The sequence below is a fragment of the Fundulus heteroclitus genome, chromosome 1 (genome assembly GCF_011125445.2).
Source record: "Fundulus heteroclitus isolate FHET01 chromosome 1, MU-UCD_Fhet_4.1, whole genome shotgun sequence".
Lineage (NCBI taxonomy): Eukaryota > Metazoa > Chordata > Actinopteri > Cyprinodontiformes > Fundulidae > Fundulus > Fundulus heteroclitus.
The window spans coordinates 36,604,008-36,630,528 of NC_046361.1; the positions used below are offsets into that span (position 1 = coordinate 36,604,008).

Below are 26,521 nucleotides of genomic sequence, written 5' to 3' on the forward strand. Positions count from 1 at the left end.
CTGGAATGAGCATGGGGGTTGTTGAGGCTGAACTCTGGGTTTCCCTACTTGAACTATTGCAGCTACACAATCTCAGATTAACTATAAATAAAATAGACAGAGTCATGTTAACAGAATATGCATTTTGTTGAGAATGTATGTTGTTATTTCATGTTAATTATATTCCTGTACTAGAGTCCATCATGATATATTTTTAGACGTTGTTATGGCTTTTCAAATACACCCTAAAATCTGATTGGTTAGTTAGAACATCAGTTTAACTGCAGACCCAATCACTGTGTGTGAAACCGTTTAGCCCCACCCACTGCCAGATAAAAATTATACACAACATGCAATAGTACAGGACTGAAATAACTGCATAAATACTGAAATATATGACTCGAAAGGACATTGTCATACATTTGACACTTGATTGGCATTTTGTTGGATAGCCAAATAATGTTGGATCTCTTGTTAGAAAAGCTTTGCTTTACCAAACTATGGTTTCTGCAGGTTTTTATATCTTAGACCGGGGCTTTGCAACCTGGGCAATATGTTGCTCTGTAGCCTCCTCATATTGACTCTTAAAAAAGATTATAAGAGAAAATAGGTGTGCAAAAGTTTTTCTTTTATTTGTTTATTTATTTATTTATTTATGTTTCACTTAAGATGTTGAAAGTATGCACAGACTTGCTTTGTCTCAGAGCAAACTATGATTTGAAAAATGTTGCAGTTTCAGAATCACAAACACTTTTTGTCATATTGTGCCTGCACAGTTTAATATAGTTTAAAACTGTTTTAATGAGATTCTAGAAAAGGTTCTATAGTAGCCATCATTTTTTCAAGCTGTTGGTGTAAAGAGTAGCACTGTGATGTTTCTCTCCCACATATTGCTGCACAGTCAGTCAAGTCTGTTAAACTGGCCTCTGTAGGCCCTACCTGAACAGATCGCCCAGCTAATCGACCAGATAATAGTAATTACTTCTACTCATGTAACTTTATAAAGGCAGAATGACAAGATATACAATTTGGTGCAATGCATGCTTAAATATAATGACTAAATTTGGCATTTGTTTAATTGTAATGTTTGCATTTCAGTCCATCAAATCAAGAATCTAGAATTATGTTTTACCTTAATTAAATTTTTTTGGTGAGACAGACACCAGCTCAGAATCCCCATAAATACATAATATAACATGCAGACACAACTAGATATGATCTTGTTTTCTAAATACACAATTATTGAACATTGCAAAAACATTATTATAACATGCATGCTCAGTATGAGGGATTGCTGCAAAGCCATCAACAATGCAGACGACTGTCCACTGTGGCTCTACGCTCTTTCAGGAGGAGTGAATGCTGCTTGGAGAGACTTGATGCAACCTGCTGGGTTTCCTTAGAGGAAACTTTCTCACCAACCTGGAGGATCTGATTGAAGTCTGACTTTGTAAAGAGCCTTGACATGACATGTGTTATTCAATTAGTGCTATATAAATAAAATTGAAGAGAATTGAAGAGAACTGCAGGAATTCATGTAGTATAATTCAGCAGCAGCGGGGCTAACTGTTTCTTCTTTGTTAAAATTTAAATTATCACATAGTAGATTTTTTTTTTAATTTCTGTTCAATTCTGTGAGATTGAGATGTGCTTTTACTCAAGGCTGTGATTTTGAGAGAATCTCAACTAAAACTACTACAAATAATTACTTTATTTTGCGTGTGTACTACATCAGAGCATTATGTCTTGTAACTAATTCGCTATAGATTAATGGGAATTGTAACAGCTGCATGGTTTAGTTACAGGGGTTAGCTTTCTAAATGATGATGGTAAGTGGTCTGAGCTCATAAAGTGCTTTTAATCTAAATCCACAGTCACCCAGCCACAGTTTTAATCTCACACATATTCACATATATGCAGCTCGGGAGGCAACTAAGTGAGCTTCAATAGCTTGCAGGAGAGGAAATTGGACTCAAACCCATAACTTTCTGATTGTGAGCCCAGCTTCTGCAACATTTCAGTGATTATCTTCATGACTGTCGAGGTAGCGCACTAAAGTTCTTACAAGGCAAATGCAAATAAATGACTCAGTAAGAATGAGTCCAACCCGATCCTGGTCTTTTATGAAGTGAGTGTAACCAGAAGAAAATACCACCCTGCTGCTGCCAGTCAAGCAGAACTCAGAGCATGTTGGGAATCAACCCCACAAAACAAACCGCTGTCATTCACGTCTACAGAGTCATCAAGAGCAAGAGGAATTAGGCCTTCTAGCTGTAAGAGCAATAAAAAATCTTCTACAATGTAGCGTAGATGAACAAGATAATTCAGTTGTACTGTCATTCAGGTCAACAGGGCCTCTTATTATCGACATTTAGTAAACCAGAAATATGTTTGGGTTGAAGCAGGAAAAGGAAGATACATTGGGATTTGGCTTAATAACCCTTTGATAAATATAAATTCAGCTTTCCTTCAAAACTATCGAATCACTGTAAAATTTAAGGAACTTAAATACAAAATGTTTCCTCAAAGGTTGTTAGTATTTCACGCACCAAATGTTTTATTCATGAACACAGGTAAAGGGTACATAGAAGTATATTCATTACTTGGTAAATCAATATTTTTTTCCAGGTTGTAGCTTTGAACTTGTTGGACAAACCAAGAAAGTTAGACAAAAATGCATTTACCCTGCTCGTACAATGACAGCATTGCCCTGACTCATCAGGTTCCAACCCAGGCCAGTGGAAGCTGTGGTGGGGGATGTGACGGCACCAGATCCCAGGATTTATTAATAGCACACGAGCTCAGTGCCCTCTTGGCCTCACAGGCGGAGGCCTAGCTGTCTCTAGGATCCACCCTCAACAGTTATAATTTTAGGAAAAATGTTGTTTCTGAGTATTTCTTTTCTAGTGTTTTGGCTTTAGAAATGTGCTTCCTGCTTTAGTGACAGAAAAAAATAGCAACTATTTCAGCCTTAAAGGTACATAGCCATGTAATGTGCTTGTAAAAAGACCAAAAACCGTTTGATCATGATAAAATAAGGTTAGATACACCAAGCCTCCGTCTTGATAGTGTTTTGATGGTCCTTCTTGAGCCGAAAGATAATTTGCTCTCAGGCATTTTCACTGGATCTTGGACCTTTCTTCATTGTTTCGCTGGTAGATGCTAATAACCATTAGCCACTTATTTTAACCCCTGCTGCTCATGTGCAGTACATACTTCCATTAAAATCGTAAATAAACACAAAAGGCTTTATTTGCTAATAAACTGAGCAAAAACAAAGCATACAACACCAAAATAACAATTAATACACCAACAGGATGTGACAATCTTTCATAAAAACATTGTATGCAACCAGAATGAGCTGCTGACGTATAAATAAAAAAAGTCAAATAACTATGCACCTTTAAGTAACGCTAACTTTGCTTTTACTGTTTTTTTAGAGGTAAGTTAAAACTTAACAATACATTGTACTAACTGTGATGAAAGCTATTTAGTAAAGTTAACTTTTCTTAAGGCGTACACAATTAAATGTGCTTCTTTTTTTGGTGTAGGTCAATTAAGCAGCTCTATGAACCATAAGGAAAGCTAAGCTAGCTCAGCTTTCACCAAACACAGCTTTTCTTAAGACGAATAGAGCTGAGTTGGGAAATGTTCTTCTAGTTTTGGTGACAAAATCTTAATTTGTTTGCCATCCTAATTTGTGTAATAGTTTATATTTCCAATTAAAGTCAAGTTCTAACTCACTGTCACCGATGATAAATAAATAGCTATCACACAAAGATCGCATGTTGTCTTACAATCTGAAAGTTGTGGGTTTGATTCCAACTTCCTCCTGCCATATATTAATATGCCTCCAGGCAAGGCACTTAACGCCAATGTGACTACTGCTACTACTACCAGCTACTGTCCTCACGCTTGGTTTCATGTCTACGCTCGCTCACTTAGAGTGTTCAGTATGACTAGAAAAGCCAATAAACAGTCTATGGGAAACAAAGCAAAAATGTTCAGCGTGAGGAGCATTGTTGGGGCTCTAGCTAACCCACTCCCTTTTAATTTACCTTAAAGTAGATACCTGCCGTTCAGTGTTTCAGTACTTGTTGGACCAACATTCATTTATAGGTATCACTTTGTGCCTAAAAGGTGTTTTGATTAAAGGCATACTATGCAACATTTTTCAGTTAATTAATGTGTTCCATACCGTTTAGGATGATTAAATGAGTCATTTCAGGTCGAACAAAGGTTTTCTCGGCCGCCCTGGTGGTCTGTGGGGGAAATACCGTACTTGCAATTGCAGGAGCCCTCGGCCCGCACACACAGGCTCAGAAGTCTCGTGCAAGACCGCGATAGTCAGTCTTGCTTTACGGCGAGAACTCCATGTGTTTTTGCCCTGCCATTCACTATATGCACGCGCGAAAGCAACAAAGAACCGCGTGTTAACAGCAAATAAACATGCGTTTATTATTATTATTATTATTTTAATATTTTTTTTTTTTAAATGTTGGCGAGGCGGTAGCGTGAGTTTGGCGAGGCGGCCGCCTCGCCAAGATTGCGCTGCGGGAAACCCTGATGTTCATACTTTCACTGTGTTAGTCATTGTTTGTACTGCCGTTTTTTTGACTTTTCGTTGTGTTCGCCTGTCTGCTAAGCTCAAAACAACCGTGCCTGGCTTGATGGAGGAACCAGAACAGCTGAGCATCTTTATGACAGTGCACTTTTACTTTCGCCCTCTGGGGGGAGCCTCGCTGGAAAATCAACCCTGGTTGCATAGTATACCTTCAACTAATATGTATTAAAATAGATTAGAGGGAATGTGGGAAATTTCTTACAGTTCTTAGCTGTGTCGGTCACTTCACCAAGCTGTGCAGGAGTCTGCTAATGGGACATTCAATTAAACAAGGTCTTTCCACAGTGGGAAACCAATAATCCAAACTTTAGTCCTTGAAGGCCAGTGTCTGACAACTTTTAGATGTGTTCAAAGTCCCAAATCACATAATTAGATCATTTGCAGGACTTTGTAGAAGCTGTGTGCATGAGAAGATAAATCAGTCATTGTATTCGGGTGTGTTACACCAGAGACATATCTCAGAGTTGCAAGACAGGAGGACCGGAGTGTGACACCCCGGCTAAAATGTTCTTTGAGGTTGCTGGTGTCACAGCAGCATAAGGTTGTTTAAATTTCAGAGTTTGTTGTAATGCTTATTTGGTGGTTGCTGTTATCTGTCTGCCAGATATGTGCTATCACTGTTGAGTGCTGGACTGTGGTATATGAACTGCTCGTCCCACAAAGATTTGCCTTTCAAAGATAATAAAGGTTTTGTGACTCTTAAGTCTCAGAGTCTATGGCCCTAAAGTATCAGGACATCCATGCTTGAAGATATTATGTTTGAGCCTAAAACTGTGCACAGCCCAAATCTTTTTAATGACACCTTAAAGATAACTTTAACTTTACCTACAAGATGAATTCTTGCAGTTTTTGCACGTTCTTGTACCACTCCGGCTTCAACCATTTGTGTCCGAACCAATCACATTGCAGTATTATGGTTTAAATACTGGTGTGACGAAAGCAAGAGTTGACGAACCCACAGCCACAACAGGCACATAGCTACTGCTATCACATCTGTTTTGTAAGAATCCACAATTTCATGTTTGAAAGGAGAACAGCAAGAAGTGCCTTGCTGAAGAAAGCAGTTCCAGATTGATAATGTGCAGAACTGAGAGTGCTACACACTGTCAATATAGCTGGCCACGTTAGGACTGTTGTAGAATTAATAGAGGACAAATCACCCAGTTTAATTTGCTTGCTAACAGGAAATGTTGATGGTTTGGGAAATTACTTCCGGTCGAGGCAGATGACCGTTCATACTGAGCCCTGTTCTGCTGGAGGTTTTTCCTTCCCGTTAATGGGGAGTTTTTCTTTCCACTGTCGCTTCATGCTTGCTCAGTATGAGGGATTGCTGCAAAGCCATGGACAATGCAGACAACTCTCTCTGTAGCTCTACGCTTCTCCAGGAGTGAATGCTGCTTGTCAGGACTTTGAAACAATCAACTGGTTCCCTTATATAGGACATTTTTGACTAATCTGTATAATATGATTGAATTTGACTTTGTAAAGTGCCTTGAGATGACATGTTTCATGAATTGGTGCTATATAAATAAAATTGAATCGAATTGAATTGATACCTTTACACTCGACCCTCTTTCAAATGACTAAAACAGACATAAACAACAAGTGCCAAACCAATTTGCTTGTAAAACCTTTACCAACATGTCACAGCAAGCAACCTGAAATCATTAAAGAGGTACTTCTGATTCAGAATTGCAACTGTTCTGATATTTATTGTGGCACACTTGGACTAACTTCCTGTTTCTTACCTTCTCAGGTACTTACCAGGGCCAGTTCACCGGTGGGATGCGCCATGGCTATGGTGTTCGGCAAAGCGTCCCCTATGGCATGGCAGCGGTTGTTCGTTCCCCTCTTCGTACCTCCCTGACTTCGCTTCGCAGTGAGCACAGCAATGGCACCGTTCTACAGCAAGATGTCCCGGTCATCACCACCACCAATGCTTCGGGAGAAGAAACACCGATCACCACCCCTACCCACCTGGGACCGTCCCGTGGAGGCTTTGCTCTCACTCTCCAGGTGGATCCTGAGGCAGTGAAGCCCAAGAAGAAGGGGCTGTTCAGAAGAGGCTCCCTGCTGGGTAAACTGAAGAAGTCCGAATCAAGCACATCGTTGTCCAGCCAGAAGAGCAAGATCAGCTTCCTGAGGACGGAGTCAGCTCTGAGTTCCAACCTCAGTGACACAAACTCCACCATTAGCGGCGATGAGAGCCCGGCCGGAGTGGAGGATTTCCCCCCGGTGGAGGCCGACATTGACGCCACCACCACAGAGGTCTACATGGGCGAGTGGAAGAACGACAAGCGCTCTGGATATGGAATAAGCGAGAGATCCAGCGGCCTGAAATACGAGGGCGAGTGGCTCAACAACCAGAGACACGGGTATGGCTGCACCACATTTGCTGAGGGAGGGAAGGAGGAGGGCAAGTACGTAAACAACATGCTGGTGAAGGCCATGAAGAAGAGGGTGATCCAGCTGAAGGGAACCAAGATCAAGCAGAAGGTGGAGCGGGCGGTTGAGGGAGCACAGAGGGCTGCGGCCATCGGCAAACAGAAGGCAGAAATTGCTGCTTCTAGGTAAGAAGAGATGAGTGTTTGGTGCTGCTTGAATCCTCTACATTCAAGGTCAAGGTAACTTTATTTGTCCCCGAGGGTAGATTTGGTTGCAGGTAGAAAGAGTGGGCTGCATACACACACTACACACAAACAACACTGACCACATTGACAGAACACAATGACATAACGGTGACAACAACAGCAAGTGCTCCAGGCATACTATGGATGTAGATGAAAAGTACACAATAGTACTGTCAAAATACCGCAGATAAAATACAGAGTAAAAACCACCATATCATAAAAAAGAACAAAAAGCTGGGTAAATAAATGATTAAATAAATAATAAATAAATTCACTGTACTCAGAAAGGTTATGCATTTTTCTTCACATTAATCAAAATGAATCCAAAAAAAGGTTTTGATTTATTTTTTCACTTAAATGGTTTGAGAGACCTTGAGAGGACTTTTGGATCTTCAGATATGCTATTAATTTCTCAGTGTGAAAAGTGTAAAACTTAACTAATTTAACGTTAGTGGTCTTGGTCTAAGACTGAGCTTAAGTTTGCAGTCCCAGCCCAGTCCCATGAGGCAAACAATCAGTATAAAAAACAGCAAACAGATACAGGAATTTAGAAAAAGGTAAGTTTTAAAAACAGTCGTTGGACTGTTTCATTTCTTTAAGGCCTTTTTATTTGATGTATGGTGTACAGAGGACATTAGGTTGTAGATACTTTGATATGTGTTTGGTGAGGTCAGCCAAAATTTGTCATAAGTCATCTTAAACAAATAGGTCACATCTGTAAAATAATTAGTTCTGTTTGCACTTTCAATTTAGGCTTCTTTAATTCTGTGTTGGAAATAAAACAAGAAGGTCACTTGTGTCGGACATGCCTGTATAAATGTAGAATGCCCGTAACATGCCTATATTAAAGTCTTACCATAGTTATTTATTAGCACCTCTGATGGTTGGTATGTCATTAAACCAGTGGAACTTATGCTGTACATCTGCGTTGTTGCATCTGTGCTTTAACTCCAGTCCTGAAGAAGCAGCATCCTGAGTGGTTTAGATGTTCTCTCTGGTTCTGACTGAACTGAATGAGTGATTGGTTCATTACCAGGCCTCGTTATGATTCCTTTGTTCTGTTCTCCCTGGTACGTCATAATGGCCAGTAAAACTTTCTTCTCATTTCTTAATCCTTGATTTCTCCAGCTTACAAAGGCACAAAACTTGTATTGTGTTGATGGAGTGGAGGTTTGCTGATGTCAAATGAAACCATGCTAGTTTTTTAGTGATTGTTGAACACACTAAAACACAAGTAAAATACACAGAAGGTACACTACTCCCCAAAGAAACATATGTGAAATTACGTTTTCTTCCTTTAAAGTTTATAACAAGCAAAGAAAATTATTGAACAATGTATTATCAGCATTTAGGTAACTGGAGTAGTTGGAAATAATGACAAGCTAGAGAAATAAAGCTTCAGCTACATACACTTTAATCAAAGGTTCCTCAACTTCATTGGGCTCAGATAAGGTATAATAATAATAATAATAATAATAATAATAATAATTATTATTATTATTATTATTATTATTATTATTATTATTATTATTATTATTATTATTATTATTATTATTATTATTATTATTATTGTTGTTGTTGTTGTTGTTTTTTATTATTATATGTTTTCCTACAGTTATTATAATTAGATAAAAAATAACCAGAAAAAATGCATAAAGCTATATTTTTTGTTCTTTTTTTTGTATGTGTGCTCTTTTGTTTTTGTTTTCAGAACAGCAACCTAGAAGCCAAGTCAAGCCTCATGTTGCTCTCCAATAATGTGAAGCAAAGGGGTTGCCCTTGTGTCAGTTTGATAGCGAAACCTTTGTGCTACCTAATAAAGCTGTCGGTCACAAATATAGAAAGATACCAGAGACTCCATGTTTAGGTGGTGTTTGTATTCCAGAAAGTATGCATGTCTAAACGACGCTTTTGTGGGGACACTGACTTCTTTCAGACAAACTCTCTGTCATATAAGTTATCTATCTTCAGTCTTTACGCCTGCTCGGTACATTCAAAACTAAAATGAACATAAGTAAACAGCATCCAGGAGCCCAAACATCTGGAGAACGTGACAGTAACTTTAAGCACTATATTTAAAAAGATGGATATTTTTGAGCATATTAGGTAGCATGTCACTGTATTGACTATAATTAGCTTGAGATCACAATATTGTGGTGAAATCTGTCTTCCTATGAACAGAGGACATAATTTTGAACAATCTTGCCATAATAGCAACTCACCAGAGTTTCTGGTTAAATACCAAACCTAATACATATTCAAGTCTTCAAAAAAGGCAGTAAAATGTAATCTGACATCTTATGGTGACTCTTTACGGTCCTGGGTGTAAGAAATGTCAGTGCATCTTCACATTATCAGTTTACAGTTCACATAGGTCAGTGCTGGGCATAGATTCCCTATCAAGATGCCAAATTACCCCTGCTCCACCTGCTAGGAAAATTAAAAATAGATAAATGAATGAATGAGGGAGTAAACTTTTTATTTTGGACACCAAAGAATAGCTTTTGGTTTCATTGCTTTTTACCCCATGTTGTTTTAATGGAAGTGGAAAAAAAACATTGAAAATCCACTGCAGCGCTTCTTATATTTAGCTACACCTCTTCACAAATATATTAAATTATCTCTCAGATCCCAAATCAGGGTAATGTTTTGTTCAAGCATCTACATACAGTTTGTCTTTGACCGTACAAGGTGCTGGTATTTCTGTCCACAGTCATCTTCAGGACCCCAAGTAAGCTCAGTGTTTACAGCATAGAGACACTTCGCTGATGCTCAGCAGACGTCTGCAGACACAAATCTAAATACTGCACTGCACAGATAAGCACTATATATGACTTATTCTTTTTGTCAGCGCATTAGCCGCACCTACAGCATACTAAAACTGATCCTAAACATTATAGCATGCTTGTAAACAAACAAAGCTGAATATTAAGCGCTTCCAAACAACAGCCTGGAAGCTGTAAAGACATTACACCCTGTGAAAAAACGGTTTTACCTGGAGTCGCTGAGAGGAGGGAAAGGGGAGGAGGAGGGGAGGGCGCTGCGCAGGTCTGACCGCACACTTGTATGTCTTTGAATGTGTCTGTGTGTGTTATTCTGGGACGTGTGGTCATTCTAGAGCAGCAGGTCCACAAGTTATCCATAACCCCCTCCCTTATTGTTCCAATACGAGCTCTGTAACTTTGTGGGGAAGCTAGGGGCCTATCTCCAGCGGTCAATGGGGTAGAGGCGGGGTAAACCATGTCATTATTTTTCTTTTGAATAGTTGACCACAGTGAGATGCACAAACTGGTAGAATAATGATAAACGGGGATAAATCTGATATGTCAGCTGTAGTATTTTCTTTTTTAAAATGAGACATAATATAAAAGCTGCCCTGCGATGGACTGGCGACCTGTCCAGGGTGTACCCCGCCTCTTGCCCATTGACAGCTGGAGATAGACATCAGCACCCCTCGTGACCCTACAGGAGATAGACGTATTAGAAAATGGATGCATGGATGGGTGGATAAAATAAAAGCTTTTTTCTTCTGTTTTGCAGAATATCTGCTGACAAAGCAACTTTTATTGTCTCTAAGACATTAAAAATTATTGTTTGCGCCCTGGTGTGATTATGTGAAGGATTAGATCTTCCTCTGTCGTTGACAGCAGCTCCCAAACTGCCTGCATTAGATGCAGTTTACTCATTTAAAAGGGGCGGACCAAATCTGTGTTGTACTTCTTATCCACTAGGGAGGCAATCTTTGATGATCAGGAGCAACACGGCCACTTTTTGCTTTCACAGTTCAATGCAATTTAGCGGTCATTATTTGGAATCTTTGAAAATCAGGGCCTTAATGTTTTATAATTCGGTGGTTTAAGTTTTTCATCATGTGATGTTGACAGTGAGTTATGTTGCTATTTCACAATCTCCTAGCTTTGATTAGTATTTTTCTTCTTGTTGGTTAGTTTCATTGTATGGGCCATTGAAAATATCAAGCATTTTCCTGTGTACTTTTTATTGTAGATTTTTGCTTATAAACAGTATATCACTGTGTACTATTAGAAATGGAAGGCAATAACAATGTGTTTTTCTGTACTTTCAAACACTGTAGAAACTTGCTGATTAAGGGATGTTGTATATTGCTGTATGAAAGATATAGTGAGATTAAAATCTTTAGAATTGATCTGAATTATTTGCAAGGAAGCAATGTTTGATGATAAAGCTGGGGTTGGTCAGAAACGCCTGAATTTCCCATTTGGAATACCAACTTTAGGGGACCACTATGCTACTTCTCTCAACTTGAACTTTAGAAATGTAACTTCTAGGTAAAAATATTGAATGCAAAATCCATCCTTTATTTTCTTATTTTATTTTTCTGATTTTTATACCAACTGTCCTAAAGTCCATGTGCTGTTTTATTATAGTTTTAAAATCTTAGTATGGTGGATACTTGGACAATTTGGTATTTTTTGTCTGCAGTTGAAGTTGATGACAGTGAACCAGGAACCATCGGTGGGACAGATGCAATAATATGAAAACAGATCATTTGTGGAGCTAACTTGTTAATATTGTCATCAATCACACTAAGTTTAGAAGTTGTTTGTGGACCAGTTAGCATCTATTTTTTGGGGATAACTGTAAGTATGATAACGTTCACAGCCAGATCTTCATCTGCCGTTTACGTCACTGTCCTGGCTCTCACTACCCATCCACACAGACTTCTCTTAGCAGTATAGGTCACAGCTCCACAAAACATTGTTAAAAGCTGTGTTGTTTTCTTCTTACCTTTCTTCTTGTTGTGATGCAGTCGGCTGCCATGGCTCAAAAACAGAGACGCCTGTATCTGCATTCTTTTTTTCTGCAAACACCGCACCACTATGTGACCTTAATCATTTTAATTAGTAGTGTAACCGAGCTTTTTGGGTTTGTTACTGGCACCGCATGAGGTGGAAGGAGACTGGAATCGGAGCAGGGCTTTTGGGTCGCTGCCTGGCTCAGTGGGACCCTGTGTTTTTTCCAACACTTCCTACAAAACACCAGGTGGTCGTTCCATGGTAATCCTCAAGGAACATTCAAAAGGGACATTCAGAAATGCTCAGCACTGTGTTCCAAGCTTCCAGCAGTGTTGCCAGGTCCACTTATTATGAGCAACTTTGAGCTTATTCATTTATGTTGCTTACAAGGTAGAAGTAATAGAGCTGGTCAGTTGTTTTTCTCACAATAACTGGCAACACTGGAGTGGCTTACCCAACACACACGTTTTTTTCTAAATGCTGCGGTCTGGGCACAGAGTGATAGAATATTCTTCTCATAAGCTAAAAGTTGAAGTTTAAGAGTCATTTATCCTGAACTAAAACAGTGAAACTAATATTTTTGTTTGTGAAATATGAGTTTGCACTTCTTGCAACAAACTGGTGGTGGATTAATATGCTGTGTTCAAAGTTGGAATTTACAGACCCATTTAATAAATTAGAATAATATAGAAAAGTACATTTATTTCAGTAACTCAAGCTGAACCTAACTTAATTTCTATCATGTGTTTCACTAAGGGAAACACATGATAGACATTTTGCACAGACTGATGTTTTAAGGCCTTTGATTCTGTTAATTATGAGGATTTTCCACTTACAGTTAATGAAAACACAAAATTTACAGTCAGAATATTACGCCAGATTAATATAGAAACCATTTAACACAGAAAGGTGGGTTCAATAAAAATTTTAATACTCACTTAAAGTGACCATGTGTAACTAATTTGTCTTTTAATTAGCAAAAATCAAGTATTGCTTTTATAAATACATGTTCTGGCAAAGTCTAATAACATCACATAAAAAATTAAGCCATTGTCATAACTTAGAATTAGTAGTTTATAAATACATAGGTGTCGGTGCACCCATGATGAGGTGCCATATTTCCTCACTATTTCTAATTTCAGAAGCTGAAAGGGGCCAAACTTGTCACCTATACATGTTTTCCCTATCTGTCTTCTGTATGAGGACGTGTTGTTGATTGAGGAGTATAAAACAAGGAAAGACGACTGTAGATCATTATATTTGCTGTTTTCTGTTGAAATGGAGGACCAACCATACTCTTTTTCCAGTTAGAAGAAAGCAAAAGTGACCAAGAAAAGACAAATAAGTAATAACCGAGAGAAAACCAGAGGCTAAATCAGCTATTGTTACCAGATGGCGATAATTCATGAGAGAGTGGGGATTTAAAACGGATGAGGAGGTTGCAGCTTTCTGCTGGACGAGTAAGTTAATTCAATATAATAGTGACATTTAATTTACGTTAGAAACTGGACAGCGTAGAGCAGCAGCTACTATGTAGTCCCTGCAGAGACGGCTCGTTTGTTCGTCTCTCTCTCCTTCTCTAGGTACGCAGAGGGATATTTCAGCCGGCCGGTTCACGCTTTCGTTAGCACAGAACAGCAGAAGTGGGTCTCTTTATTCGTGTTTATAAACACTTATATTGTATCTCAAATAAGCGACAACAGGTTCAAGATTAGCTCAAAAATACGCGACTCATGGAATTTACAAGCGACTTAATGCAAAAACAACCAGACTTGGCAACACTGGCAAACACCATTTCACACAATTACCGTAGCTATTAGCAGTAGTTTGGTACCAAATAAATTGAGGGCATGTTTACATGGTCACATTTATGACACGCTGCAGCTTCTGTAGTAGTTATTACACGCTTAACAGCAAGTTTGATTGTAATTCATTAAGCGGACGGTGCACCATTGTGAAAATCTTACACAGTCGTAGATGTTGGGCAGCCATATTGGATTTTGAGGATGAGGTTGGTGAGAAACTAACTTTTAACTAATGAGTAAAAATATAATGCAGAATTAAATTTCTCTGCTTCAGCAAAACTATGTGATGCCAAATAAAATTTTAAATTTCTTGTCTATTTTTATAACAACAAAATAAACCCAAACAAAGAATATGTGTGGGTGTGGTGATATCTGGAAAAATTTAGTATTTACTGAGGTGGTACTTGTAATAAACATTTTAAGAAGAATTTATTATATCAAAATACTCATGTCACCACTGTTACTAAGTGGTGAGCACCACTGAGCATTAGGCTTTATTATATAAGCAGTGGAGAGATGACACATCTGTTCCTGGCAGCGGTTTTCTCATGATCCTTTCGCAGAGAAGTCAAGGGTTTAAAAATACGTGCCCAACCAGCAGCGCACTTGATGGGCTGCCAGACGTGGCCTCTTCAGATCCATTTGCTGGTATTCAGACGCTCTTTGGACATTGTTCTCTTTTTGCGTGGCGCTGGCAGCTGGGCGTCTATAGGAGGGCCTGTGTGGCAGGACGGGGTGTAAATGACGCACACCGAGGTGGAACGGTCACAGACGGGGCTCTGACTAAATATGGACAGGCACACTCTTGCTGTATCACAATCACAAGGGAATGCAACAGCTGATTATCCCCCCTCCCCCCCGCTGCTCTCAGACCCCATCTTCCCTGCCGGCTCACAGATACACGCTCTTGTTTTTTTTTTCTTTCCAGAACTGCGGGGACTCTTCTCTGTTTTTGTGCGTGTACTGGCTTGAAGTTGCTTCTTGATTGATTCGGACTTGTTGTCGACAATGTAGTCTTTATTTCTGCCTCCGACAGCCTTTGCTTCTCTGCAAGCAGGTCTCAGCAGTTAAAGACCCAGCTCGCCTTGCGTCAGCAGTGGTGTCAAATGGTTCTGCGGATAAAAATATGGCACAGCTCATAAGCAAGCGCTTTGGTATAAAGGGGTGGCGTAAACGTGTACCGCACCTTGCTTTAGTTGTTGGGCTTGGATTACACTCTGTTCTGCTGATACAGGCTGTTTGTGCAGTCGTCATTTGTAAAAAGTGTTCAACATGAAAATAAAAAATGTTACAGTAAAAAAAAGTAACTGAACACTATTATTTAAAGATAAAAGCTCCCGTTTTTTATCAAATAGGTTTAATTGCATTGTGTTTTTAGGAAAACTTTGTGTCTCTTTCACACACAGTAGCGCCACAGCTGAACGGGAGCCTCCTAAAACATCAAGCGGGAGAATGAGAGAACATCTGTTGCCACCAGCGGGGTCCAGGACAAAATAACTGCTACTGGATGGCCTGGAAAAAAACAGAGGGAGCAGAATGAACACAAGGCTTTGTTATTTTCATGCACTGTAGGTAAAACTGCAGTTTGCTCTGAGATCTACATCTAATATCTCTTACCATCTCAGCATCAAAAAGCAATTTTGTTGGTTAGATCAACAGAAATATGCAAAGCAAGACTTCAAAGAGCTCAATGGTGGTTTTTTTTTTTTGTTTTGTTTTTTGCCTTTGAGCCAAATTCAGCCAGCTGCTCTCACAAACACGGCCATACTTATATGCCAATGCTCTTATTGTCAGGCAACTTGGGGTTAAGTTCCTTGCCCATGGGCACTTTGACATTTTGCCAGGGAGGAAACCTTTAATCAAACCTACAACCTCTTGATTACAATATGACTCCTAACTGATCCAATATTCCCCCAGGAGCTGGAATCTCCAGTCCCCTGAGGGACGGTGTCCTGCAACCTTTAGATGTGTCTCTGGTGCTGCGGCTGTATCAAATAATTAGATGATTAGCAGGAATCTATAAAACACGACCGCTTGCTGAGGAGATCATTTAGTTATTTGATTCATGTGTTTTGGACCTGAGACACATCTAAAATTTTCAGGACACCTGCTCTCAAGAACAACAGTTTGATGCCCCTTGACTTAAAGGCAAGTCCGCCTCTAATATTTACAAATCATAATGGTCTCCATGACTGGCTGATTGAAAGGTGCATTACAAGTTTGAAACAGAAAAGACAATGTCAGTGCACTGACCCAACATCATTCATGGCCCTAGTAGAATCGTTGATATAATTATTCCGGGACAGTCCAGGACATGATATCAGGCATCCCCTGACACTATGTGGGGGGTTCTGAACTTAGTGTGGTCTCAAAATCACTGGAAGGTGGGAAACGCCGCCGAAGGTGATCAGCTGGACAGTATGGACATGCATAAACCATGACAGAGGTAGGCAGTGACAGATGTGGGTGACACGGACATCAAGAAGAAGGAATACGAGAGGCTTGAAAAATACCAAGAGCTGAAATTGAAAGCAGAGAAGCTGTGAAAAGTCAAAGCTTCAAGTGGGTATTGGACACCACTGAGAACTCCCTACACTTTTATACAACCTTTTATCTTCCTTAAACGAAGAGAGACGAGACTGTAATAGATTTCTTTACAAAATATCAGTGTCTAACAATAGAAACAGCGAGCCTTATTGGTTTCAGTGTGTGAAATGTGAGGTAGAGTCTGTTTGCATGAAGAAAACCAGCATCTTTCTCTCTCAACCACCAACTATCAGTTTTACCCAACGAAGCGGTGCTGCCATGCTTTGGCTCTCTCCATTCTGTTTGAACGCAGCCATGAAATCAGCCTCATGTGCTCATAATTAAGTCACTAATAGTGGACCGTTTGTCCTAAAGAAACTGGCAGTTATTGATTCTGCTGCTCCCACTATTAATTAATTGACAGCTACTAGAGTTCCAGTAAGAAGTTTACAAGCAGTTATCTTTGGCATATACTGTACAGTTGGGTTTGAGTGATTTATTTAAGCGGTTCTATTTTTTAAAAGGGATGAATAATAATTCCAAAAACAGGAACAACTTTGAACTTACAATGTTTTTTTCTCTAATCTACAGTGTTAAAAATCATACAAGCAACCTAAAATGTGCACATATGTAAACCATCACCAATATTTGGTTAAAGGTCTGTTGTCCCGAAGGAACTAAATTCTCTTTGCTGCCATCAACAAGGTTTTGTTGTGATTGTGGCTCAATATCTGACCATCATTCATGGCTGAAGAGGTGATGTTCATTGGTTGCTTTCCTGGCAACACTGATGCCTTGCTGCAAGAAGGTTATTGGTTCTGAATTCCTGCCTGGGGTCTGTCTACATGGAGTTTGCAAGTTCTCCTCATGCATGCATGAGCTCTCTCTGGGTGCTCTGACTTCTTCCAATACATTGATGTTAGATTGATTGGCGAGTGTGGTTGTTTGTCCTGTGTGTCTGGTGACCTGTCCAGGGTGTACCCCGCCTCTCGCCCAATGACTCCTTGAGACTGGAACTAGTCCAACCCTACAAGGATAAGTGGGTGGACACAACTGCATGGATGGTTTTCCTGTAGCTGTTGCTGTATTTAAACACAGTGCAAAGATTTTAAACAATGTTGGGCTTTGAGAGGGGTATTTTAATGGTGTTAGTAGCTTTGGGGCTGTTTTGCTGTCAGTGGTACTGGTCAATTAAACAAAATAGAATGAAAAAGAAAGAAAATCTTTTTACCAGATGGTAAAGACTTGAACTTCAAACAGTACTGTGACCTCAAACGTGCATCAAAATTGGTTTTCAAATGGATAAGGCAGGCTAACAAACTTTTGGAACAACCCAACCTCAACCTTTCTGAATATTACTAGACCATGTTAAAAACAAGGAAACAGACTGATTTAAAGAAACTTTACCAATTACTCCAACAAGAATGGTTTACTCTTGAACCATACATTTACTAGAAGCTTGTTTGAGGGGACTAAAACTATATTGAATAAAATTCAGTTAATTTATATTACTCAAATTTACAACATATGCCAACTCAAGGCACTTTCCAATCAAACCATCCAGACAGGTTGGTTCAGAGGTTTTCCATTTAAAGAATCCCAGCATTTTGCATAAAGTCATTGACTTGCAGCTTTCACTCCTCCTGGATGATAATGTTGCCACAGTGGACAGTTGCTTGCATTGTGTCATTGACACAATACAGCAATCCCGCATACCAAGCATGCATGTACTGTTCAGCCGGTCAGGCTAAAACTGAAGGCAAAACAACTAAAAATAAACAAAACAAACGATATGGAGAAATAAGCCATTAATGTGTCTGTTTCTATAGGTTTTGCTTTAGCTAAATGGAAAATATGTTATATTACGGCTTTACAAATGCTGGTTAGAAGAGCAGGAAGAGCTGTTGACGTACTATGAATCAACTGATGATAAGCAAACCCTAAAATAACTTTAGATTTTGTTTGTACTTGCGGGTGTAAATGTGTTTAAAAAATTAGTTTTCAGACAGATGATCTATGTCAACCTTAGAACATTCTAATTATTCCAGTGGGAAGTACCTTCTCCACTGGGTCTAAAACTGGATCAGGGAACTATATTCAGGCCAGTATTAAGTTACAATATGCCAAGTGTCTAGAGACTGATCACATTCAGAGATTCTCCCAGTTACTGTGATTCAAACAACAGCAGCGCCACAGAGTTGAATATATTGAAAGTCTGTCAGTCTGTAAAGAGAAATATCTCAGCAGCGTTTTGCTGCATTACCTTGAACTTTCAAACCAATATGTAGTTCCATCAAAAATGTCTTCATGATTTTGAGAACATTCAGGAATTCCAGGACATACAGGAAGTCTAGTTTAGGAGAGAAGATCTTGTCTTATTGTTTGTTTTAAATAATTCAGTTTCATACATTGTAATAACTGTTGAAACTTTAACCATAAGATACCAAATAAAAGGTGTCCAGTTGACCTACCTGACTCCAAAAACTACAATCTTGGAAAAAAAAGTTTGGTTTATTTATATTGTGCAAAGTATTGTCCTGCTTAATGATTTATGGTTCTTGTTTTGTCAACAGATTTTATTATATTCATTATTAGGCAAGGCAAGTTATTTGTAAAAGGCATTTAAGTAACAAGACAATTTAAAGTGGTTAACGTGAACAGAATCTAAGAATAGAAAACATTACAGAGGAAACCATATTGTAGTGGAATAGTAGCAGCAGGTCAAGATATAACACAAGTTGGACAACAAACTTCAACACTAACATTCAAAGGCAACTCTTTTTTATTTAAAGGAACTCAGGCTTTCAGTAATTTTACATTTATATATATATATATATATGTATATATATATATATATATATATATATATATATATATATATATATATATATATATATATATATATAATTCTCAGTCTGCTGAACTCCTGCTGCTCTCCAGTTTTACCTAGTTTGCTCTTATTTCAACTGTTAACCTTATATTCTCTGTGTCTTTTTTCTAGATACATGTGGTCTGGCGTTCTGTTCACTGTGACATCATCCATGGAGGCAGATCATCTGCCATTACCCTCTCTAACTGAGCCTGGTTCTGCTGGAGGTTCTCCTCCCTGTTAAAGGGGAGTTTTCCTCTCCACTGTCGCTTCATGCATGCTCAGTATGAGGGATTGCTGCAAAGCCATCAACAATGCAGACAACTGTCCACTGTGGCTCTACGCTCTTTCAGGAGGAGTGAATGCTGCTTGGAGAGACTTGATGCAACCTGCTAAATTTCCTTAGAGACAAAACTTTCTGACCAATCTGTCTGGAGGATTTGGTTGCATTGACCTTGTAAAGTGCCTTGAGATGACGTGTTGTGAATTGGGACTATACAAATAAAATTTTATTGAAAGATGGACATCACTCTTTAAAGTGCTAATATGACATTATGGGGCTTTCCAATTGATTTTTTATTTATAATACAAGTGTAATACAGTAGTCTTGCACAGATTAATGGGTTTTGATGACCTCCAATTTTCATGGTGTTTCTGGGTCTAAAACCAGCCATAGAATACTTGGTTTTACATGCATTTGATTTGTTCCATGTTTTTAGTGATTTTGATTAATCTAAACCACTATGTCAACATTACCAACTGTTTATAATGACGTAAAGTCATTGACCTTTCATTTAATCCCAGAAGTGGGGGGGGAACATTTTGTTTTCTCATACTGTTCATAGGTAGCTAAACATTTGCTATTATCCTATCCAAGACGCACAGATAATTGTTGAATCTGGAGTGTATCTATTACAATTCCTTCATGCACCACTGCCTTTTATCTAAACTGATCCAGTACTGATGGCTGTAGCCACACAGATTTGTATGCAGGAATATTATTAACTGTATGATTGATGATGTTCATTATAACATACTGTTACACATGTCAATTTGTCAACATTACATTTTGTTGATGCAATCTATAAAAGGAAGGTGTGATGGGCTGTTGTTGCCAGTGATTCGTGACTTGTGCTGCATCTCTCGACTGCAGGACAGCCCATGCAAAGGGCAAGTCAGACGGCGCTGAACAGGCTGCCTTGGCCTCCAACAGTGAGTCCAGTATTGCCAGGCTGGTTGCCAAAGAGCTGTCGCCTTCCTTCTATCAGCCAGGTTAGTGGACATCAACTCATTAGTAACAGGCAATAATCATTTTTGCTTTTATTTCAAAACAAGCCTCATGCCACAGTGCCTTGCAAAAGTGTTCAAACAAACCATTTTTATTACAGTTTGGCATTTTACAAATAAAAAAATATGTGCATTGCATTGTAATTTTGTTTGATAGTCCAATATAAAGTGATAAATAAAAGCATGAAGATTGTGGTGAGAATTTGTATCTAACCCCCTTTACTCTGATATACCTAAATAAGGTCTAATGCAATGTTTGCACACAAACAAAATATTTCACTTCAGTTGCAGTTTTGTGAAGTAGGTGGAAAAATTGTTGTGATTTTCTGAAGTTTACACAAATAACAACTTAAAATGTTTGCATGATGTTAGGAAACATGTTTTTGCTTCTTTAAAGGGGACAAATCCTGCTTTTCAGTTCTTTCTTTTTCACATTGAAATCCTCCGGTTGTGGTCTAAATAAAGTGGAACAGCAATGCTTTGGTTTGAATTCCTCGTTAATTAACCCCAACATCCCCCTTTTTGCCCTATTCTGAGTTGCATTTGAGAGTGACCCGTTTTGGTGCTGTGTCTTTAAATCTAAAGGAGGCATTTCAATGTGAAAAAGTCCCACACATCTCCAAGTCGCAGAGCATTCCATCTAGGGCTGTGTTAAAGAATTGATTTTCCAATTATGAATCGATTCTCATATTAATTCCTAAAAATCGATTCATAACATGTGAGCTGGCATTACTTGCGCGGACATGAGTCCACGCTGACAGGTACGCGCAGAGCTCAATTTTTAAGACCACAAATGCGTATCGCGGTGTCACACTATAAACTGCTCGGCGGCAAGAAGTTTTCACATTGAACTGTTTTACACGTGACACCGAGCTTGATACACTGAGCTGCTCAAAGCGGTCGCAAGGATACGCAGCATCACAGTCTCTCTCTGTGTGCCGCATTGACAGATGTGCGGTGGTGCCTGGTGGAAAAAAAAAACGGCTCTACATGCTCAACCAGCTAAGCTAATTTTACATTTAACCTTTCCTTCCCCTGCTTCGTCCCACTGGGGAAAAGTGTGGAAATTATAGGAATTTGTCACAAGAAATGTAGGCAACAGGTACACTCGACCATGAAGGTAAAAAGATCTGCGGAGAGTCCACACGGCTCACAGTCTGCGCACAGCAGACCCAAGTATGTAGGAGCTGTGATATTGTGTTTTTATCAGTAAAGCACACTAAGAGCCAGCTTTAGCTTAAACACCGTTTTCTTCTGCTGTGAGACTGCAGCAGGACAAAAACAAAACAAAGCGCCAAGCTCCACCTAGTGGTCGGAAGCATGAATGCAACATACATCACAGGAGCCTTCACACTCCAGTCCGGGAGGTGAATTTTTAATGTCATATTTTTATTAATACACCAGGTTAGTGTCTACATTTAGTGTCCCTTTTGATTTAGCTGTTAATTTAATTTAGCTGCTATTTCAAATTAACTCAATTCAAAAATACTTTATTAAATCAAAAGGGACACTAAATGTGGGCACTAATAAAGTATTTTTTAATAGAAATAGCAGCTGTAGATATCTCTGGTGTCCTATGTTTTCTACCCTGGATCTGTTTGGGTATTCTGCCCAACAGCATGTTTGTGAAAGCATTTGTCTCAACATTCAGAGCGAGGCTTTGGTCCTTACAGTCACCCATTAACTGTCAATACTTTATTAATTTGCTGTTGATTCTTAATATGATACAAGTATCAATATGTTGTATAACTACACAGACATGACAGTTAACAGCTAAAAAATAGTTTTTAATACCAGTAATCCAATTTGAGATCGGATCAGATCGAATCAAACTGAATTGATTCTAAATCTTGAGAATCGGAATCGACTCAATTCTTGAAATTTGAATCGATGTCGAGCCCTATTCTGGTTAATATTTCTCTATGTCAATATGTCTTGACCAGTTTTGCGCACATAGAAGCAGTTTTTTTTTCTGTTTGCTATTTGGCTAACTTCTGAAAGCCTTCAGTTGTGTTTGACTTTGTTAGAAGTATCAGAGTAAAGTTAAAAAAAATAAAATAAAAATCACAGTAAATGTTTTGCTCATTCCCAATAAATAAAGTTATATTAAACAATTTTGCTCATTATTTGCAACTATAGCACTTAATTACAGCTGCACCATATATCGAGTTGCATTGCAATTTGATAAACAGTATATATTGCAAGTGTCAGGCACGCATACTCTGCATATCACTACTATATTTAGCCAGTTGGAGGTACTGTAGCTGTCATTAATAGTCACATCTGATGTTTATCATGTCTGGTGGTTGAGATCCTAAAACTAACTGAGAGGGGTGGAGCCATTTTGTGGTGGCAAAGTGAGAAAATTTCAAGAAAGTGTAGATGAATAATTTTTTATATCATCATCTGGGCATGTTTTAGCAATAATTTGGGTATTAAATACTTTCTTGATATCGTGCCACTCTACACAAATTGTAACAAAAGATGGTGCACTGTTGCTATTATATTAAGAGATCCATAAATGTACTACTTTGTCCCATGATTTCAAAGTGTATGCTGTTGAGTTCTTTTGCTAAGGCCCACAGACAGGGAGCAGAACTTAATGTCTAAAAAAAGGAACATCTTATTCAGTCCAGAGGATTGTATCAGTTTCACTGCTGGCTCTGTTAACACACACACACACACACACACACATTGACACAAAAGTATAGAAGACCCTCAGGAGGCCCCTGGTTTTCCGTCTCAACAGGAAGCTTAATAAGACACAAATAGACAGTCAAAGACAGAAAAAGATATCCAGCCTTCTAATGTTACTGACCAGGTCTGCAAATAGATGGACCCATGTTTTAATGCATTCAAACTACTACAAAGGTCAGAGGAATTCTTATTGGCCTTTGGACTTGTTCCTCTCAGCGATACTAGACTCAGAGATGCAATAAAGAAACATCAAGGATAAAGATAGTATCATGAAGGGAATTTATGTTATTAAAACCTGTAGCCATCTTCAGTGATGTATGCCATCTTCTATTATCAACATTTTCTACCAGTTGCCAGTAACGTTAGAATGCATGGATGTGCTGAACGGCATACAATTCAAAAGCCCAGACATAACCATAAGTAAACATCAGAGGTGACTATGGTGGACTCCCCACTGAACAGATGAGCTACTCACAAGAGCACATAGGAGCAGCCTTTATTGGGCAAAAACACACTGGGCTCAGGTGTGTCTTATGTCATTAAGGGTCCAACTTGAAAAAGAAAACATAATAGAAATCCACTAGGAATCCATTTAACATCTAAGTAACCAGCTAAATTTTAAAATGGTAACATCCATCTATTTTCTAACACGTCTATCCCTTGTGGGGTCACGAGGGGTGCTGGTGGCTATCTCCATCTGTCAATGGGCAAGAGGCGGGGTACACCCTGGACAGGTGGCCAGTCTATCGCAGGGCAACACAGAGACTGTCGCGGCCTTCCATGTTCCAAAAAACCAAAATTCCAATATAGGCCGTGGGTGGTAACAGGTGGTTTGATTTGTACGCACTTCTTACTTCATTGGTTTGCAAAAATATGGGATTTATTTCTTAAAAAAAATATAGACAAAATAAAGACTAAAAAATGTCTTACAACTTGTTGAAAACGAAAAATAATCTAAATTTGCCGTTTGAAGTTCTAAAAGTGGTCAAAAAAATCATTTACAAAACCTCCCGCCCACACCAGACATTTACCAAACGATACATCTCCACCAAGCACCCGGTGTGTTCTTAATTACTTAAATTAATGGGAGGGTCTAACAATTAACAACGTAATCTAAAAGTTTCAAACCAAAAAATTAATTACAAATTTTGGTTCTAAACTAACTTAAATATATTCCAACTACCCAAAAGAAGAAAACTAAATTGTTAGAAAATACAATCCAAAAAATATATCATAAATGGCCACAACAGAGACAAAAAGGACAAACAAACATTCTCGCACACACTCACACCTAAGGAGACTTTAGAGAGGCCAATTAACCCAAAAGTCATGTTTTTGGACTGTGGGAGGAAGCTGGAGTACCTGGAGTGAACCCAAGCATGCACAGAAAGACCCAGGGCAAGGGTAGGGCTTGAACCCAGGACCTTTTGCTCCATGGCAACAGTGCTAGCCACTGTCTACTGTGCAGCCCAGCAATGGTAACATATACAGTAAATTTTCGATAGCAGCCAACCCTCCAGCCCAAACCTGCAGAGGTCTTGTGTTTAAATCCCGGACAAGCCCCCAACTGTTATGACGTGGTTAAAAAGCCATGACAGAAAGGGAGGCCGACAAAGTGCAATATAAATTTATTAAATGTAAAAACTAAAGTTAAATCAAAATTTCCAATATGAATAGTGGAAGTTAGTGGAATCAGTAGTGTAGAGTAATCCATTCAGCTTCAGAATAGAAGTCCAGTTGTTTTATCTTTTAACCTTTTTTTTGGCTAGCTTAGCATGTAGCACCATAGACATAATATAAAGGGTAAACCCCGCATTGACAGTCGTGGTGCATAAATTACAGCTGCCATCTTGGGCAGCTGTAATCTTGGTCGACCTGAGAACAGCACAATGATACCAGAGGCCGATATCCTACAGTCTTCTCAGAATTTCTCATTAACTTGTTGGTAAAACGATACACAATCATGCCATGTTGTAGCTACGTTTTAATCCTTTATTTGAAAAAAAGTTAAACAAAAAAAAGAAAAGTTAAACAAAAAATCAAACCTTTATTTGGATTGATCATGACCTGGATGACTGAGCATCTTCACCAACATAGTGTAAAGTAGATGATGTATGTGAAAGTATCTTAATGCTGAAGTAGAATAGTCTACAACACAAAAGCTGGTGGCATACCTGCAAAGCAGAACAGAAAAAAGTTAGTCGACAGGTACACAAACCAGTGTAGTTAACAACAAAGGAGAACAAACCTCCTTCGGTTATAAAGTTTCACATTAAAGGAAATTGAACTGAAATGAACACATTTTAATATACTGTTTTAGTGGTAGGGTAGTATGGGATAGTTTCAGAAAAACTGGAATCTAACATAAAAATATTAAGGAAAAAAGTGGATCTCTAATCTTCATTTGAGCTTTCAGTTTTGGTCTTTTTATTGAAATTTGCTAGGTCATTACCAGTCCTTAAATATGCCATGAGTTTATCTTCTTTTGGGATTATAATGTCATATGTGTAAAGTCAATCTCTGAGGTGAAAAACCTGGGGTTATTTCCAAGAATTATTATCCAAGAAAATTATTCTGTTGTGGTGAGATGGGGATTATTGAACCAATAGAAGTATCAGCTTTCCCATAACTGACACGACAATAGTTTAAATAAATGTTACATGTATAATAATTTAAGCAACTCATGTCTTTTTCTCTTCATTCTTCATATGCATAATAAAGCATAGAAAACTGTTTGGCTTCGGGAAACCAGGGGAGGCCCAGCAAATTTACAAAGGTCTTAATGTCCCACCTGGCCCCACCCTCTTGGGGACGTTTTTTCAGTCCATTAAATAAAAAAATGAAGATCTTCCCATTTAAAGTGTCATTTAAAAGTGAATAAATAAGGAATATCATTTGTTCTGTTCTGCGTCACTTGTCGCCTGTTTGTTGCCGTCTAAATGGCTTGATCCTGGAGTAACTCAGTTTGATCTAATTTCTCTTTTCTGTTATGCTTTTAAGTTTTCAGCATCAAAGTATGTTAAACACACTTGTTTTCAGCTGCTATATTCTGTGAACCTTTTAATGTTTCACACTATTTTACCTGGTCTGTGTTAGATTTAAAGGGGACATTTAATGCAAAATCTACCTTTTTAGCCATGAAATAAATTTTGTTCTGTGCTTGGAGTCTGTAGGAATGCAGAAAATTAGAATTTAGCCTGTCTAGGTGCTGTGTAGATTTCTTTATATTCTGTTAGGGCCATATTTTTAAGCTGTTCATTGTTAAATGGTAAATGTTTTGGAGATAACTTCATTCTGTAAGATGACATCCATCCCACTTTATTTAGAAT

General features: G+C 38.6%; 1 protein-coding gene across 1 annotated transcript in view; it reads left to right on the forward strand.

The window, feature by feature from the left end:
• The window catches only part of jph2 (junctophilin 2), a 33,026-nt gene that overhangs the window by 1,011 nt on the left and 5,494 nt on the right, over positions 1–26,521 (forward strand). The window contains exons 2-3 of the mRNA XM_036142083.1: positions 6,360–7,173; positions 20,362–20,480. Coding sequence (XP_035997976.1) covers positions 6,360–7,173; positions 20,362–20,480 — 933 coding nt within the window. The remainder of the gene's footprint in view (positions 1–6,359; positions 7,174–20,361; positions 20,481–26,521) is intronic.